We start from the raw sequence: 17,348 nt of genomic DNA, 5'->3' as shown, positions 1-17,348 counted from the left end.
ACTGGAGGGGGTGTTAACAACACCAGCTAGCCAAGGGAGCATGGCAACCCTAATTCAGCACCACAAACATGGTTGAACACACAGGGATTCAAACCCAGGCTTTTAAGAATTAAACACTCAAAGCCTTCTGCGGGAATGGACAAATCAGTCAGTTTCGTAAACCAAAAGTGCACATACCAAGACAACTCACACAAACTCCATGGATACAATTCATTTTCATTTTTAGTACTCCACAGCATCAGGCAACATAAATACTTTTCTAGTGCAACAGCGATCACAGCCTCATGTATAATTACTTCCGAGCTCCCCCAAGTAATGCAGGTGAAGGGCAGCAAGCAACAGGAAAGCTGTGTTTATGCTTTCTATCAATCTTCTTGGAGTAGTAAGTGATCAGAAATATAGTAACAATGAAAGCAAACAATATAAAAGCTATAAAAGCCAGCAAAGATCTTCTGGGTTGGAAAAAGTCACATTCTGGACAGAGAGAAAGCTCTTTTGAGCAAAGCAATCGAGAGGTTTCCGGTCCATGGAAGGTGCTATTGTCAATTATCTGTCTATAATGCATCATGGAAGGCTTTGGCTCGTATTGGTTTATCACATAACGATACAGGCCGTACCTAGAATCACCCCTATCGCTGAAAGAATAGATGAAGTAACCACGGAGGTTAACATTATCCAAGGTGTAGGCTGCAAAATAGAGCACAAAAAGAAAGAAAAACAAGTTAGTGGGTGTTTATTTTAACACCAGTCCTCTACCAGTATGTGTTCCTTCAACCCTAGGTTTGTATTCATTCCTACTAACAAAGAAAGCATCTCAGTCGTAACACTCTATTGCCATTGCAAACTATTCATCAACAGGTGAACATTTATGAGCAAATGAAATGCCTTAGAGCAGGAGTGGGAAGACTGCAGACTTGAGGGATCTAAGTTGCTTCTTTGTAGAACTCCGAGAATCATCAACAGGAGCCTGGTGCAAAGGAAAAACACCGAAGCCTAGGGATGTACGGACTGTGTAAAATCCGCTCCGTCTGTGTTTCGCAGATTGTCAGGCGCCTTTCGTTCTGTCATCTGCGCACAGACGGATCCGAATATTTTTTTTCGTCATGCAGAAAAGTACGGAAATAATTATGTAAGTATTTACACAAGTATTTACATAATTTAATAAAGTACATAACATTTAGTGCATTGCCCCCCATTCCATTCAACGTTTCCTCAGCAGAAACGTACGTATTTTTCTACGGATTTCTTTGCATAAATTTCGGGAAAGTAAAAAAAAAATCGAAAGTCTACGGACTCCGCATGGCCTCAGGTTGGATTCTTAGAAATCCAAGCTCATTTTAATGCATCTCGAATTTCTCCAGCATCCCTACCGACATGATTACAGAATCCCTGGAAGTGCGTACAGCTGAATGCACTTACAAAGCCCTTTACAGACCTTCACGTTCAACATGCAAAGGCCTAACTGGTAGCCAGCTATGCAGGGACATTGGGGTAGGGCTTATACGCACGCCCACAGCCCCATCCACACTTTCACCCTACACGCAAGCAGGCAGACACCTGCATAGGGCTTCAGAATTAAAGAGTCCTAAACCCAGGAATTTAAGTGCCAGTCCTTCACAAAAACCCACTCCTGGTTACTCTAGGTTTTCTTCATTTCAGCAGTATGCTTTGTTTCAGCATGGGGGGGGGGGTTATCTTTTCTGTTCCTATTGTTAAACAGTTGACGGTCAGAAATCCTTGGCGACTGACTGCAACTCACCCCAAAATCTACCAATAGATCCAGTTCTACCTTCTACCCACCTGGGATCTAGAGCAACAATAGTCACAACACTGATGGAACTAGTCCAGTACTGTGTACTCTGATAAGGGACAGATTAATATCTCAGTTTTGCTTTCTCCCATATTTGCGTTTTTAAAATCTTAAAATCATTTTGTCCTATTTATGAAGATATTTGTGAATTTTAGTAAATCCTTATAAAAAATTAACCAAACCAAATCCTCATCCATCTGCACCGCCCAATTCAATCGGCAGAGCTATTCCCAGCATTGAGAAGACTATGTCATACCTGCCTTTCATGTAGCTGTTAAAGATGGGGAGACTGTCAGAAAAAAGAGGTGGCAACCCCAATTCAGCACTACCAAAATTGCTGAACACACAGGGAGTCAAACCCAGATTTTTAAGAACTAATCACTCAAAGCCTTCTGCCTGGATGGACAAATTGGTCAGCTTCGCTCTCTCCCACATTTGCTTTTTTAAAATCTCAACCTATTTCCAATCCATTTATGAAGAAATTTACCAACCTTGGAAATTCTTATCCAAAATGAACTGAACAAAATTCTCAACCATCTCTAACTCTGACAGGCGGCAGATCTCCAGCATTTTAAAAGTGGAGATATGAGGGATTGAACCTGAAACCTTCTACATGCAAAGCATGTGCTCTACCACTGAGCTATGGATGTTCTGTTGACAGAGCATGCACCCTTTAAGTTACTTGCACCCTTAAGAGCACAATTCTATTCATGTTTAGACAGAAAAAACCTCTATAGTTTCCAGCATGGCTGGCTGGGGCATGCTGAGAATTGTAGGGCTTTTTCTGCCTAAATATGCATAGGATTGCCCCTTAAGTACATGTTGACTTAAGTGACATCATGTACCCTTAAGTGCATGCAACTGCACCCCTTACTGGCACTGTAATGGCACTGAAATCTTTATCTGAAGTTTTAAGAGGAGAAGGTGGAGATAGTTGCTTATTTATTTGTAAACATATTAATACCCCACTTTAGGGCCCTTGTGTTTTATTGGTTTACAATAAAACACAATAAACATTAATAAAACCAAGTTAAAACAGAGGAAATCCAATAAAAAGAGATAAACATTTCAAAACAATATGAGCATTAGTATTTAGTAATACTATAATCCATATACCTTATCATGTTCAATTTATGATGTTCTCATCAGAGGCATTAAATCTGTTCACCTGTCTGTCTCTGTCAGACATATATGTACAACAACGCCTTTCAAAGATTATTGGGAACTAATGGCTTCCATGACGTCACTGTTGTGAGGAGGTCAGGGGGAAAGGCATCTGCTTAACCATATATACTCTGCAGCTGAGTAAGATTAGGACCTACTAGTAGAGACGTGAAACAAAATATTGCCACGGATCCACAGTCCCTAACAGGACTGCTCACGTTCAGAGCTCCAGCCACCCTGAAAAGTGCTGTTTGTGGCTCACAGATGGGACAAAGGGATTTCTAGAGGATGGCAAAAACAAAGAACACCTTTTTCTTTCTTACTTTACTGATACCTTTGCCCACTGTGCTATACAATGCTGAAGGGCTGGGGTTTGGCCTTGCTGCCACCCCAACACAGAATGCTTTCTTCCTATATAGCAGGGTGGGAGATTTCCAGAGGTCATGAAACCCTCCCTGTAGAGTGCAGGGAAGGGATTTTTTTAATCTCATGGTATGCATTCCCCAATCCTAATCTCTCCAAGAAGCCAACTACACAGAACAAACAGGCCAGTTGCTCTGCAGATGATGATGATGGAGGACACAAGTCTGACATCAGAAATGAGGGGGCATTCCAACCTCCCAGGACACTTTCTCAGTGACCTGAAGGTGGCCATTCTTGAACAAAGGAACTTCAAAAACAGATTTCAACATGAAAGAGCTGAGGTACAATTCATTAAGAAGTTCAATAAAATGTTGCAGCACAACCCCAGCCATAACAGGAACATTCCTGTTAAAATTTCTAGCTCCCTGTGCCTACTTTTATGTAAAAATAAAAACTGCAAGAGGTTTAATCTCAGGTCTCCTGCATCAGAAGACGTTGACTTCTTGGGAGGAGAGCAATGACAAATCTTGATAAAATAGTGAAGAGCAGAGACATCACACTGACAACAAAGGTCCGCATAGTTAAAGCAATAGTATTCCCCGTAGTAACCTATGGTTGCGAGAGCTGGACCATGAGGAAGGCTGAGCGAAGGAAGATAGATGCTTTTGAACTGTGGTGCTGGAGGAAAATTCTGAGAGTTCCTTGGACTGCAAGAAGATCAAACCAGTCCATACTCCAGGAAATAAAGCCAGACTGCTCACTTGAGGGAAGGATATTAAAGGCAAAACTGAAGTACTTTGGCCACGTAATGAGAAGACAGGATACCCTGGAGAAGATGCTGATGCTAGGGAAAGTGGAAGGCAAAAGGAAGAGGGGCCGACCAAGGGCAAGATGGATGGATGATATTCTGGAGGTGACGGACTCGACCTTGGGGGAGCTGGGGGTGGCGACGGCCGACAGGAAGCTCTGGCGTGGGCTGGTCCATGAAGTCACAAAGAGTCGGAAGCGACTGACCGAATAAAGAACAACAACTCCTGCATCTCATCTGGTCTGGCCCTAAGTCTCTTCTTCATCACAAGGAAACAGGCACTGCAAAATGGCCAACCCTTCCTACCCCTTATTATTTTGTAATAATACCCTACTTTCTCTTTGATTAGGGGGGAAAAAAACCTGTTCAGTGGCTATCTAGGGGAACCAATTGCAACAGGATGTGGTTTGTCAGCATCAGAAGACAGAAAGATATTGCATTTCCAGCACTGCATGTACTTTTGCCTTTCTGGAAACAAAAAAGGGTGACAGACAGACAGAGGGGAAGATGGTAGTGTAACGGATGCCAGGAGGGCACTAGGCCAAATAGGATGTGGGTAAGCACACGTACTATATAGTGTATTTTTTTAAAATTACATTTATATCCCGCCTTTTTTCCACCTAAAGAAACCCAAGGCAGTGTACATAATCCTCCTTCTCCTCCATTTTACCCTCACAACAACAACTCTGTGAGGTGGGTTGGGCTGAGAGTCTGTGACTGGCCCAAAGTCACCCAGTGAGGTTCCATATTTGCTCCTGGTGCCAAAATGTATTAATCTATCCACGATAAGAGGCAGCTGTTGCCCTCACCCCGACTTTGTGAAAACTGGATTTTCAATTAGTTCATTATCTGAAAACCACAGTTGCTCTTTGTCACCTACCTCCAAGGATCCAGGCAATACCCTTGAATGTTGCCTGGGTTCAATAATGAGCTTGATGAGGATGAACAAGCTAAGATTAAATCCAAACAAGAGGGAGGTGCTGTTGGTCAGCAGAAAGCTCAGGTTGGGAATTCGGATTCAACCCATTCTGGAAACGGTTGTGCTCCTCCTTCCTACACTGTCCCTGGATTTTCATGTGGCAGCAGTGGCAAGGAGTGCATTTGCCCAACGCTGTTTAGTGTGCCAGTTGCGACTGTTCCGGGAACTGTCTGCTCTGGCAACAGTTAGCTATGCCTTGGTTATATCACAGTTGGACTATTGCAATGTGCTCAACATACAGCTATCCTTAAAGAGTGTCCAGATGCCTCCTCCATTAGTGCAAAATGCAGCAGTTAGGCTGCTAACTGGTGCATGCTATTGTGATCATATCACCCTTAGATTAAAATGTCTGCTGGGGCTGCCAGTTGTTTTCCAGGCTCAATTCAAAGTGCTGGTCTTAACCTTTAAAGATTAAATGGTTTAGGGCCTGGCTATCTGATGGACCGCCAGTCTCATTATGAACCTGCATATCAAGATCTGCCGGAAAGGCACATTCACAGAGACTTGTTGCCCAGACACGTGTGAAACAGTGATGGTGCTAGTAAAAGTTCATTCTGGGCACTACCCCATGACTCCCCTGCCCCTACAAACCCTGTGACTCCCCCCATGACTGTTTCTAATGAATCTACTCTGCCAGCACAACACAATTGTGCTGCTGCTGCCAGATGCTTCACCAGCCAGCTGCAGTCTCTGACGTAAGCCAGGCTGTACTTTGTTTCTCAAACTGTGCGTGTGCACTTATGGAGGCTAAAATGGCTGATATCCCGGAGGTTGCTGTGGGAAGGTTCCCCCACAGGATCAAAGGCACCGGCAGCGCACCGTGCAGCTTACAGAGAGGAGGGCCCCTGCCTCCACCAGTGCTTTGTAATGGGCATCAATGCTGGGCGCCCAGGACGAGGCAACTACATCCACATGACATGACCACACTTGGCCAGTCAGAGCATCCGGAGGGAGGCAGGCAGGCAGGCAGGGGGGAAACTTGTGCAGTTGCTGGCTGAGATCTTGCCTCACCGTGTGGAGAGATTGAGAGAGGGGAGTGAGCTACCAACCTTGAAGAAACAGCTGAGATTTACTTTATTTCTGAATGGGAGAAAAGAAAGAGAGAGAGGAAGGAGAGAAGCACAGCAACAAAGTGTGGCATGTGTCCCTGCTGTTTTATATTTTTATATTAGCAGCAGATGCAGATCTGAGTTGATTTTTTTATTTTAGCACCTGATTTGTGAAAACCCAACAAGGGGGAATCAGGAGCCAGTGAGGCACAACAATCTGCTAGGGACTAAATGGATTTTTTATTGTGCGGGGAGAGGAGAAAGTCAAGGGGGATTGCCTTGCTTTGATCATGGTCACTTGCCTGCTAAGGAGCTAGTGACCAAGCCCAGTGACCAACCTTGAAGAGAGCAGCTGAGATTTACTTTATTTTTTGAAGAGAAGCGGGTGAGGGACAAAGAGAGAGAGAAAGAGAAGTGTAACATGTGTGTCCCTGCTGTCTTTTATTTTTACTTGAGCAGCAGCTGTTGAGCTGAGCTGTTTTTTTAACAGCTGGTTTTGTTTTATTTTTGAAGATGAGAAGGGGGGGGAGAGAGAGAGAGAGAGAGAGAGAGAGAGAGAGAGAGAGCGAGCTCAGTGTGTGTGATCTCTTTGTGAAAACCAAAAACATGAAGGACTGAGGAACTAGCCAGGCACAACAATCTCGTAGAGTTTTCACGGATTTTTTCACGGATTTTTTTTATTGAGGGGGAAGGAAGATGGGGAAAGGGAGCTTGCTTTGCTATGATATGCTGTGTTAAGGTTGTTTATTGTTGTTGTTAAAGAGAGGTATTAAGTCTCTGGCTCTGTGTGTGTGTGTGGGCCTGGGGGGCGGTCTGTACCTAAATCATGGCTGTGGAAGTTAATCAACTTGATGAAAATGCTTCAAGTGTGATTAAGTTGGCGTGGTTGGAGAGAGAAAAGAATTATGCTGCATCTTGCTTCCAGGATAATTAGATAGACAGAAATTATTTACAGCTGGTTTGCAGAGTGATCTTCATTCACCATGAGTTTGACTTGTTTAAAGGAAGGCTTTTGGCCTGCAAGTGATTCTATAGAGTTTTTTAACAATGTAATCCTATATGACTACACAAAAGTAAGCCCCATTGAGTTCAATGTGACTTACTCCTAAGTAAGGGGATATAGGATTGCAGTCTAAGAAATTTCTGGCCCGTTTGCTTCTAAAAAAAAAATATTTCTGGCTTGCTTTTCTCAAAACTTCTTAAACAAGGATTTTCTCCATTTTGCTTATTCAAACTGTGCCCATGTGGCTCTGAAAAGGTCTTCCTGGCCTGGCTGCCTCTCTCTACTGTGTTTTACGAATGTAACGTTTGGAGAACTGCTCTGTTGTACCTCCTTGTCAACTTGGATGCCATTCTAGGCTCTTCCACACTTACATGGAGGCTATATTGCATACCGGGGGCAGTTGACTTTGCTTCTGGTGACCCATCCTCCACCCCACTGATCAGATTGGCCTCCAGACCCAGACTCCGCTGGTGTGAAAGGGCTTTCTCCTGCATCACTCCCAAACTGTGGGTTGCTCTTCCTTCACAGCTAAGGTCAGTCCCCACTGTCTCAGTTTTCAGAAAGGAGTTAAGACACATCTCTTTAACCCGGCCTTTTAAATTGTGAGTAGTAGCTTTAATGTTGTTTCAGTGTTGTTTAATATTGTTTTATTGCTTCTATGTTTTTGAGGCTGTTCACACAACAGCCTCTAACCCACAATCATTGGTTGAGTGTGGGTTGTTTTGAACCATGGATTTTCTGTTGAGCTGTAGTTTATCATGTTGTCTGAATGCAGCCATGTGGCTTATTCACCATGCAGTGTAGCTTATTTTTCTCAAACAAGCCACCTGGAGAACCCATGGTTGTTGTTGGGTTGTTCAGGGTGGCTAACAAGCCACACTGCATGGTTAACAACCCAGCCTGCAGAAAATGTGCTGCATTCAGACAACACGCTAACCCATGGTTCAGCAAACAACCCACGGTTCAAAACAACCCACACTCAGCCACTGAGTGTGGGTTAGCCTTTTGTGTGAACAGCCCCTTTATGTATTAGTGTTTTCATCTGAATTGTTCTACACTGGCTTGGCAGCATTGGTGGAATGGTGGTATATAAATATTATTAAATGTACAATAAATAAATAAATAAATAGTTGCCATTACATTATCATGCACACCATTCTAGAAAATATATCAAGAAACAGTCTTAAGGCATGTAAGCTTTTCCACAGGGTCCTTACCTTTTAAGGCTTCATTGATATAATTCTCTATGTAATATATTCTCAACTTGTCTTGAGCCACATTCTTTTCATCGTCAATTCCACTGGCTATGACATAAATGGGGATATTGCCATATTTATTCTTAATCCAGTTGAGGAGCTTGCGTAACCCCCAGGGCACCACTGAAAGTCTGTTGGCCGATTTCAGCCAAGTGATATCATTTAGCATTTGGACCCCAAGGCGGTAATCATAATTTCTGGGGTTTTCATTTTCAGAGTTCACAAGAGATGTCGTGTAGTGACTCAAGGCAAAGAAGTCAAATGAACCACAGATTAGATTTTTTTCCTCCTCTGAGAAATAAGGTAAATGAAAATCATAAAACCCTTGGCGGTTTTTTTGGTGAAGCCACTGTCGCATCATATCCGGATAGGCACCAGTTCCAAAGATGGGTTCAGCAAACCTGCCAATGTCAAATTCCAAAATTCGCTTGGCTGCACTGTCATCGTTTTTTGAAAAGGGACAGGCTGGCTCAAACCAGTTAGCAATGAAAGCAATAGATATTTTACCTTTCTGAGTCTTCCTGAATTTTTTATCGTACAGGTGCCATGCTTTGGCATGAGCCTTCAACAGATTATGGGTTGCTTTATACGTCAGCTTCTCCACACTGGGTGCGTTAATTGTGATCCAAAATTTGACACGCTGGCCAAGTTCTTTAAAGCACAACCTAGCATACTCAACAAAGGCCTCCACAATCTGTTGGTTGTCCCATCCTCCATCGTTGGCGAGAGGAAGAGGGAGTCCTTGATTTTTAGCCACGTGATGCCATAAAGCAACAACAGGAGTTATATCCACTTGGAGAAGTTCACTGACAAAACACTGATAGTAAAATAGGAGTGTGTGGTTAACATAAGTCTCATTACCTAGAGGAAGAATCAAAGGCCATGACAGTGAAAAATGAAAGTGCGTGATGTGCATTTCCTGAAGTAAAGAAACCTGGAGCCTGATAGCAGCGAGATCAACACAGCGAGGCTTGAGATTTGGGACACCACCTCCATCAATTTTAATGAGCTTCTTGGTGTGATGGATATCCCAGACATAAACATTAGGGTCAAGGAACTGGGATCGAGTAGTATCTACCTAAAAAGGGGAGGTAAGAAACAGATTAAATTTGTTGAGAACAGGGAAACTTATAAGGAGGCAAGCTAAGCAAGTGGCTGCCACAGGAACCCAACCATTGTTGGTTACGTCATCTCAGGACAATCACAAATGGTTGACTTTCCACACTTCTTTTGGATATCTTAGAGCAGGGGCGCAGAACCTCAGACCCAGGAGGCCAAATCCGACCTACCTGGAATCCCAATCTGGCCCTCTGGAGTTCCAAAGTCAAAAAAGAAACAGCTGCACCAACTGAATTCCCAACACATTTCAACACTTGGTCTTTATCAAGGGAAAAACTCTTGGAGATTCTTTTGGAGGATTCCCTCTCCCTTGCTTCTTCCAAAGAAGACTGATACCCTATGTTTACCCTGAAAGGTAGAATGCTTTTCAGTTTTCTTTGGTGCAGCTGTTTCTTTTTTTTACTTTGGTTTCCAGCTTTACAGCTGTTTTTTCTGGTCCCTATTGGCACTGTTGCTCTCTGGAGTTCCCCAGATGGCCCCACCCCCTTCACCTGACCACCAGTTGTTTGGTGGTTTCCTGGCTTTTCTGCAGTTATTCCCCATTTAAAAAGGTTGAAATGGGTCTCCTAAGGCTTAGTTATGGGCTTTAAATTAAAATAGGCTGGTATTTATGGTATGTTGGACGCTGCTCTGTTTGTCTTCGGCCCTGCCCACCACTGGAATGTGGCTCCCAAGAGCTTCCCCAAAATGGAATTCGCCTCTCAGGCTGAAAGACATAAAACATCCCTGTCTTAGGGGCTACCTCTAAGTAGGGATGTACGAGAGTCACTTACCTTTTCGCGGATTCTGTTCATGGGGGGGGAGGTGTTCCGTCCCTCCCCCCGGAATCCTCGACCGGGGGGGAGACGATCCGGTCCTCCCCCCGCGGAATCCTTGATGGCTGGCTGTGCTCCATGGCGGTTCCACGGAGCAGCCGGCCAGGCCCAGGCCAGGGCCGCCCGCAGCCGGATTTCCGGCTGCGGAGGGCTCTGGGTAAAAAAAAACAAAAAGCGCACTGGGCGCTATTTGCGTTCCCCTTTCTTGTCTTCGTCTTAGTCTACATAAATATTTACGTAGACTAAGACGGCGAAAAATAAGGAACGCAAATGGCGGCGGCCGTAACCGCCACCATTTGCGTACACGTTTTTTTTTTACCCAGATGTGATAGACTTCGTAAGTCTTTACGTAGCCTATCACGTCTATGGGGGGGAAAAAAAAGAAAAAAACACAGACTGCAAATGGCAGCGGCAGCAGCCGGTCGGAAGACCAGCTGCCGCTGGAGCTGCCGCCGCCCGAAACATCTGCCCCAGGTAAGTCTCGTCCTGGAGGGGATCCGCGGGGGGCTGGGGGGCAGGCCGTTCCACGATGGATTTCGGGGGGCCGAATGCACTGGCATTCGGCCTCACCAAGATCCGTTGCGGAATTCTTTGACATCCCTACCTCTAAGTCATACATAACAATAGCAACTTCTGCCAACATAGCACATATTTAAAAATGTCAAGTATATGTTTCACATTTATTTCACATTTCCACAATTCAATATGGGAAACAGGACTCTCCTCCCAGTTTCATACTATAAAAGAAATAATGAACTGCTCAAAGACAAGAAATCAGTGTTGTGGTTAGGGCTGTGCACGGACCTCCCAACCCAATTCGGGGCTTTGGATTGGGCCCTGATCTGCCTCGGACCAATTCGGACCTGCTCCAACCAGGTTCAGACCCCGGATCTGAATCAAGATTCAGAAACCTGAATTATTCGGATTTTACATTTTCCCACTGACTTGCATTGAAAAACAGAAACAGCCATAACCTTTTAAATTGTTATGATAAATACATGAAATTTGGAGGCCTAGCAGCCCCTGTGAAGGTGATTGAACCTGCCAAGTTTCAGACAGATAGGTCCAGTAGCTTTTTTGCTAGCCATGTATAAATTTTCCTTTTCTCAAGAACTAAAACAAAAGGTAAAAAATTGTCAGGCACACAGGGGATTAGAGATCCTAATCAGAAGGTATTGAAGCTGCAAATTAGGCGGTAACTATCCCTAATCTCTGGTGTAGAGTTGTTGATGTTTTTTGAAATGCAAAATAACCCCTCTCCCTAGTACTTTCCTTTTGTCTTTCCTGGATTTGCCACTATTCAGCTTCACTGGATGATGACCTGAGGCTTTTCTCATTAGGGGAAGAAAAAAGTTAAATTTGGCTGCAATACACATTACATGGAAGTAAGCCACACTGAACTCGGTGGAGCTTATTTATTGCACTGCTCCACTTTCTCTGTTCCATATAATTTTATAAACCTCCCCCATTATTTGCTTTTTTTTCTAAATTAAATAGCTCAAACGCTGAAGCCTTTCCTTAGGGATGGCAGAGAATTCCGCCACGGATCTCGGTGAGGCCGAATGCCAGTGTACTCAGCCCCCCCAAACTCCGTGTCGGAATGGCCTGCCACCTCCTCCCGCCCCCCCCGCGGATCCCCCCCCGGGACAAGACTGACCGGGGGCGGATCTTCCGGGCGGCAGTGGCTCCGGTGGCGGGTCCGGTCGGCGGCTCCAGTGGCGGCTCCGGTGGCGGCGGCAGCCGGTCTTCCGACCGGCTGCTGCCACCACCATCTCCAGTGTTAAAAAAAAAAGAAGACGTGATAGGCTACATAAAGATTTATGTAGCCTATCATGGCTAGGTTAAAACAACAACAACAACAACGTGATAGGCTACGTAAATCTTTACGTAGCCTATCACGTCTGACTTTTTAAAAAAAAAAGCGCATACGCAAATGGCGGTGGCTATGGCCGCCGCCATTTGCGTTCCTTATTTTGGCCCATCTTAGTCTACGTAAATATTTACGTAGACTAAGACGGCAAAAATAAGGGGGAACGCAAATAGCGTAGCGGACGCTATTTGCGTTCCCCCTTATTTTTGCCGTCTTAGTCTACGTAAATATTTACGTAGACTAAGATGGGCCAAAATAAGGAACGCAAATGGCGGCAGCCGTAGCCGCCGCCATTTGCGTACGCGCGGCTTGTTTTTTTTTTTTAAGTCAGACGTGATAGGCTATGTAAAGATTTACGTAGCCTATCACGGCTGACTACAGGGATCCAAACGGCAGCAGCTACGGCCGCCGCCATTTGCATCCCTGCTAGCCAGCAGCCGGATGTCTGGCTGCTCCGCGGAATCCCCGCGGAGTGGAGCCGGCTGGCCAGGATTCCAGGGGGGAGGCGCAGAGCGCCTTCCCCCCCAGTGAGGATTCCGGGGGGAGGGACGGATCACCTCCCCCCCCCCAGCGGAACCCAGCAGAGACAGATAAGGGCAATTTCGTACATCCCTATTCCTTATAGAGGAGTTATTCCATTCCCCTGATCATTTTGGCAATCCTTTTCCCCATCTGTAAATGTGGAAAAGGACTATGAATTGTCCTCAAGATAAAGGCCATTGGGACCAAGAGTTCTCAGTCTATAGATTCAGAAATTTTCCTTTTCATCAACCACATCAGTGTCTTTCATTTGTTCTATTGGAAGCAAGTGCAAATCTGAGAGATTCTGTGAAGGTGAATTGAAATGTCTTGCAACAGGCTTCTCCAGATTTTTGGTAAGAATCGCGGATTTGTGGTTATAGAATCTTGTTCTTAGGTCCATTTTACTTTTCCCTACATATTGCATACAACATCTTTTTTTTTTTAACGTTCAGTTGCATAAACCACATTTGTAGAAGTGCATGTTAACGATTGCCTAATGCAATTAAGTTTTGTTAGTAACTGTGCTCTGGAAAGAAGTGGTTTCTTGGGCCCCATCTATATGGCACTGCTTTGACCCCCCACCCCGTCGCAACTGCACAGCAATGTGGCTTCGAATCACCATGTCCTGCAATACATGCGCGATGTACTGCGCACTTCCCTGTGCCCTCTTTTTTTTGCCATTATACTGAAATGCACAGCTGTGCAGTCCCATGAATGTGGGGGTGTGACATTTCAGTGGCTGTTTTATATTTGAGGGGCTCTGCTCTGTCTTTCTGACCATGTTTTAGGTAAAAACTGGGTGTTTTGTGCTCTTTCATTTCCACACCATCGGTTTGTCAGTTCCCCAGCCTGAGACTCTCACGATATTTCGCACTCACAAGCGTGAGTGCTACATGCCTGACCATCACTCCAAAATGGTGCCTGGTGCCTGGAGCGATGTTGTTCCTCCCACAAGACCCTCCCCAGCCCTTGGGTACTGAGTCCAAAAGCAACCGTTGCGAAGGTAAGAAGCTGCAAAAATGTGCGAAAGTGATATTAAATAAATGAAAACGCCCCTCTGTGCCTCTGTGCGCAGCTGTGAAGGGATGGGGGAGTAAAGTGGCTTCACAGAGTAATGCAGGCACTACGCATGCCTACAACACACCCACTGTAAGATGTGAAGTCAATTCGGGGAAGGAACAGACAGCCCGCAACCGCAGGGGAACCCACAGCAACCCCCCAAAATTGCAGTAAAACAACTTCTTGGAACTCTGCTTTTTCCAGGCGAAAACCATGGATGGCTGCAAAGTCATGATTGTGTCATCTATCACAAGGGACCTCAACTTGCACCCACCCCAGAGTAAAAGCCTGGTGTAGATGGGGCCTTGGAGGTAACTGCAGGTAATAAAACACATTGATTTATAATGGTATCATGCTGGGTTGCAAGTATCTTGTTTAGATGCAGCCTTAACTAACAATTTACACAAATTGGGTGGTTTTATGAATGGTGGAGAATTGTGGAGAATTAATGGTGGAGAATTAATGGCTTCAGTTAAACAAGCACAATAGGATATAATAGGGTAACTATCTTTAATTATCTTGTGGTAATTAGGGGCAACAGGATGGTAGTTTGACTCTTTGGATAAAACACATTTGTAATAACAAAGAAACTTTCTCAAGAAAATGTAATGAACTTAAAGAACATCTCCAACAATGCAAATACCCGAGTCACATCACTGAGTACAACATCAATCAAGCATCAGGAATATCCAGGAATATCCTTCTTTGTGATGCAAAGGCTAACTCTTCGAAAGAAAATTTCATTCCATTTGTTGTGGACTACCATCTTGCTGCCCCTAGTTACCACAAGATAATTAAAGACAATTACCCTATTATATCCTATTGTGCTTGTTTAATTGAAGCCATTAATTCTCCACCATGCATTACTTTCAGAAAACCACCCAATCTGCATTAATCATTAGTTAAAGCTGCATGTAAACAAAATACTTGCAACCCCAGATTATATCAATACATTGCATTACCTGAGTTACCTCCAAAAAACCACTTCTTTCAGGAGCACAGTTACTAACAAAATGTATTGCATTAGGCAATCATTAACATATGCTTCTACTAATGTGGTTTATTTAACTGAATGTAAAGAAATGGATGTTGTATGAAATACGTAGGGAAAACTACAGCAGATCTAAGAAAAAGATTCCATAATCACAAATCTGCGATTCTTACCAAAAAAACTGGAGCAGCCTCTTGCAAGATATTTCAGCTCACCTTCACATAATCTCTTGGATTTACAGTTGCTTCCAACAGAACAAATGAAAGACACTGATGTGCTTGATAAATAGGTACATTTCTGGATCTATAAACTGAGAACTCTTAGTCACAATGGCCTTAATCTGGAGGACAATTTGTAGGCATTATTCCATTCATACCTGTTTTTTCTCCTAAGGAACTTCCATCTTCAGGCATTACAAACTACCACTCCTGCTATCCATTTAACAGCACAGCTACTGATGAGGACAGAAGCCAAAAAATTTAGCTTGCAGGTATTTTGATTTGAAGATGGTCCCTAAAATCTTCCAATGTTTTCCTCTTAATTTAGAATTAATCAATGTATGTCAATGGTCATTCGGTGTCCTCCTTTTTTTAGTATGTCTCCATCTGCACCATGTTTTATTTAACTGCCCTATCTTCCTAACTGCCTGATCTGTCCCTGGAAAGAATGGGTTTGGGAATTTTTAGTGGGGGAGGGGGTGTCAGGGTGGAATGGGGGAGATATGTATACACACACACACACACACACACACACACAGCTCATATAGCATGCTTCCAAGAATGCAATACCTGAATAAGCATGAAGAGTGGTGTTTTGTCAGGGGGAGCACCCCACTGTACAATTATAAAATATGCTTTGTAATGAAACAGACAAAATTATTATTTGCAGCAACCAAAGGAAGACTGGCGGAACTGATTTACTCTATTAGACTTACTTGAAGAAAATTTTCAGTAATCCCCCAAGCAAAATCACAGGGAAAAGACCCTTCTATGGGCTGGTTTTCTGGTACTGGGGGGAAGCCATTGTCCTCTATCAGCTTTTGGTAGAACAATCCTGAAGACTTCCACATCAGTTTTTTATCCCGGCTTTGAAAGTCAACATAAAACAGCCCCCGTCGAATGTTGTAGCCTCTGAGCCATTCAAAGCCATCCATTAGAGACCAAACTGTGTACCCAATGACAATAACTCCATCGTATCTGATAGCTGAGGAGTAAAGAACAAAAATTAAATGACCTAATTTCCCTATCTTTGATACACTGCCCTTATTTGAACAGTTATATTTGCTTTAAATGTCTTACTCAATTGTTTTCAAACTGCAGTGCCCATATCCTGTGACAGATATGAATGTCACCATCAGTGGCCCGAGCTCCTCTCCACTATACCCCAGCAAGTGCCTGGACTGGGCCCAGAATGGTTTTTTTTTCTGATGGACAATACATTATTTGAAAGCTTTCAATGTTTTAAATCGATAGCTGCTTCAAAGTATATAATTTCACGTGAACATTATGCCTTTTTCTATACGGACAGTACAACTGCTACTATATTGTTATGTATCTTAAAGTGGATGACTACTCAAAAGTAAGTCCTACTGGGTTTAATGGAAGTTAATTCCAGGTAAGTGTGCACAAGATTGCCACGTGTGTGTAACACACACATCATTTTTGAATATAATGTATAACGGTGTGATGGTATATTATTGTAATACGGCAAGATATAAATTGTAATAATAAATATTACTTTAACACAGATTAATAAACATCCACTCTAACTAGCAAGCAATAAGGACAACTGCCTGTAGTCAGTGTAAGCAGAGCTAGTAAAAGTTATACTGTCACTTATTGTTTGTGTTTCATCAAAATAGTTTTAGGATAAAATCTGACACAGGCATAAAGCAAACTCAGTTCTCCACTGGGAGAAAACATTTAGCTTAGCTGCTATTTTAAAAAGGGAAGTTGTATATACCATCTGATACATTTACCAAAACTTGAACACCTCTTCATATTAGGGGCATATGTGATTGAGAAACAGTTCTGCAAATCAGCTGTGGAAGCAAACAAATACTCCAATAGTTATTTCCATTTCTTCATTACTGGAAAATGAAATCTTGCTATCTGACAGAGAATCCAAGGAGCTAATTGCCAGAAAGTAATCCTACACACACACACACACACACACAGTATATATTCTTATCTAGCAAATATTGACTCAGCTATCTGAGGTATCAAAACTAATCACTGGATATCTTTTCCCTGAAGCGATTCACTGCAAACCACATAGCCAAGTATACAAACATTACAAAGCTCTATTAAGCAAGTGACTTCACTTTTTGCTGTCACCAGTGAAATATTATCCACACTTTTTGGAAAGCACTTGGCTACCACAGAGGCAAGTACAACCCATTCTTTCGGAACCTCAATCTGTAATGAACACCTGAATAAATGTTTAAATACTCACTGAGTTTAGCCTCGGCAGAACTTATGTAAAGAACATAAAAGGATAATGTTTTCCTTAACTGTTGTGTCAGGATAACAGCGGTGACA

General features: G+C 43.4%; 1 protein-coding gene across 1 annotated transcript in view; it reads right to left on the bottom strand.

Moving 5' to 3' along the window:
* Positions 1-292: 292 nt before the first annotated feature.
* The window catches only part of KL (klotho), a 34,095-nt gene continuing 17,039 nt past the window's right edge, over positions 293-17,348 (bottom strand). The window contains exons 3-5 of the mRNA XM_084845449.1: positions 15,743-16,011; positions 8,394-9,510; positions 293-687 (exon numbers count right to left, since the gene is read on the bottom strand). Of these exons, the coding sequence (XP_084701575.1) occupies positions 293-687; positions 8,394-9,510; positions 15,743-16,011 (1,781 nt within the window). The remainder of the gene's footprint in view (positions 688-8,393; positions 9,511-15,742; positions 16,012-17,348) is intronic.

The sequence above is a fragment of the Heloderma suspectum genome, chromosome 3 (genome assembly GCF_057233095.1).
Source record: "Heloderma suspectum isolate Gila_16-S chromosome 3, 16-S_ref, whole genome shotgun sequence".
Lineage (NCBI taxonomy): Eukaryota > Metazoa > Chordata > Lepidosauria > Squamata > Helodermatidae > Heloderma > Heloderma suspectum.
The sequence above is the reverse complement of the archived record's forward strand: the minus strand, read 5'-3'. Positions and strand labels throughout refer to the sequence as shown.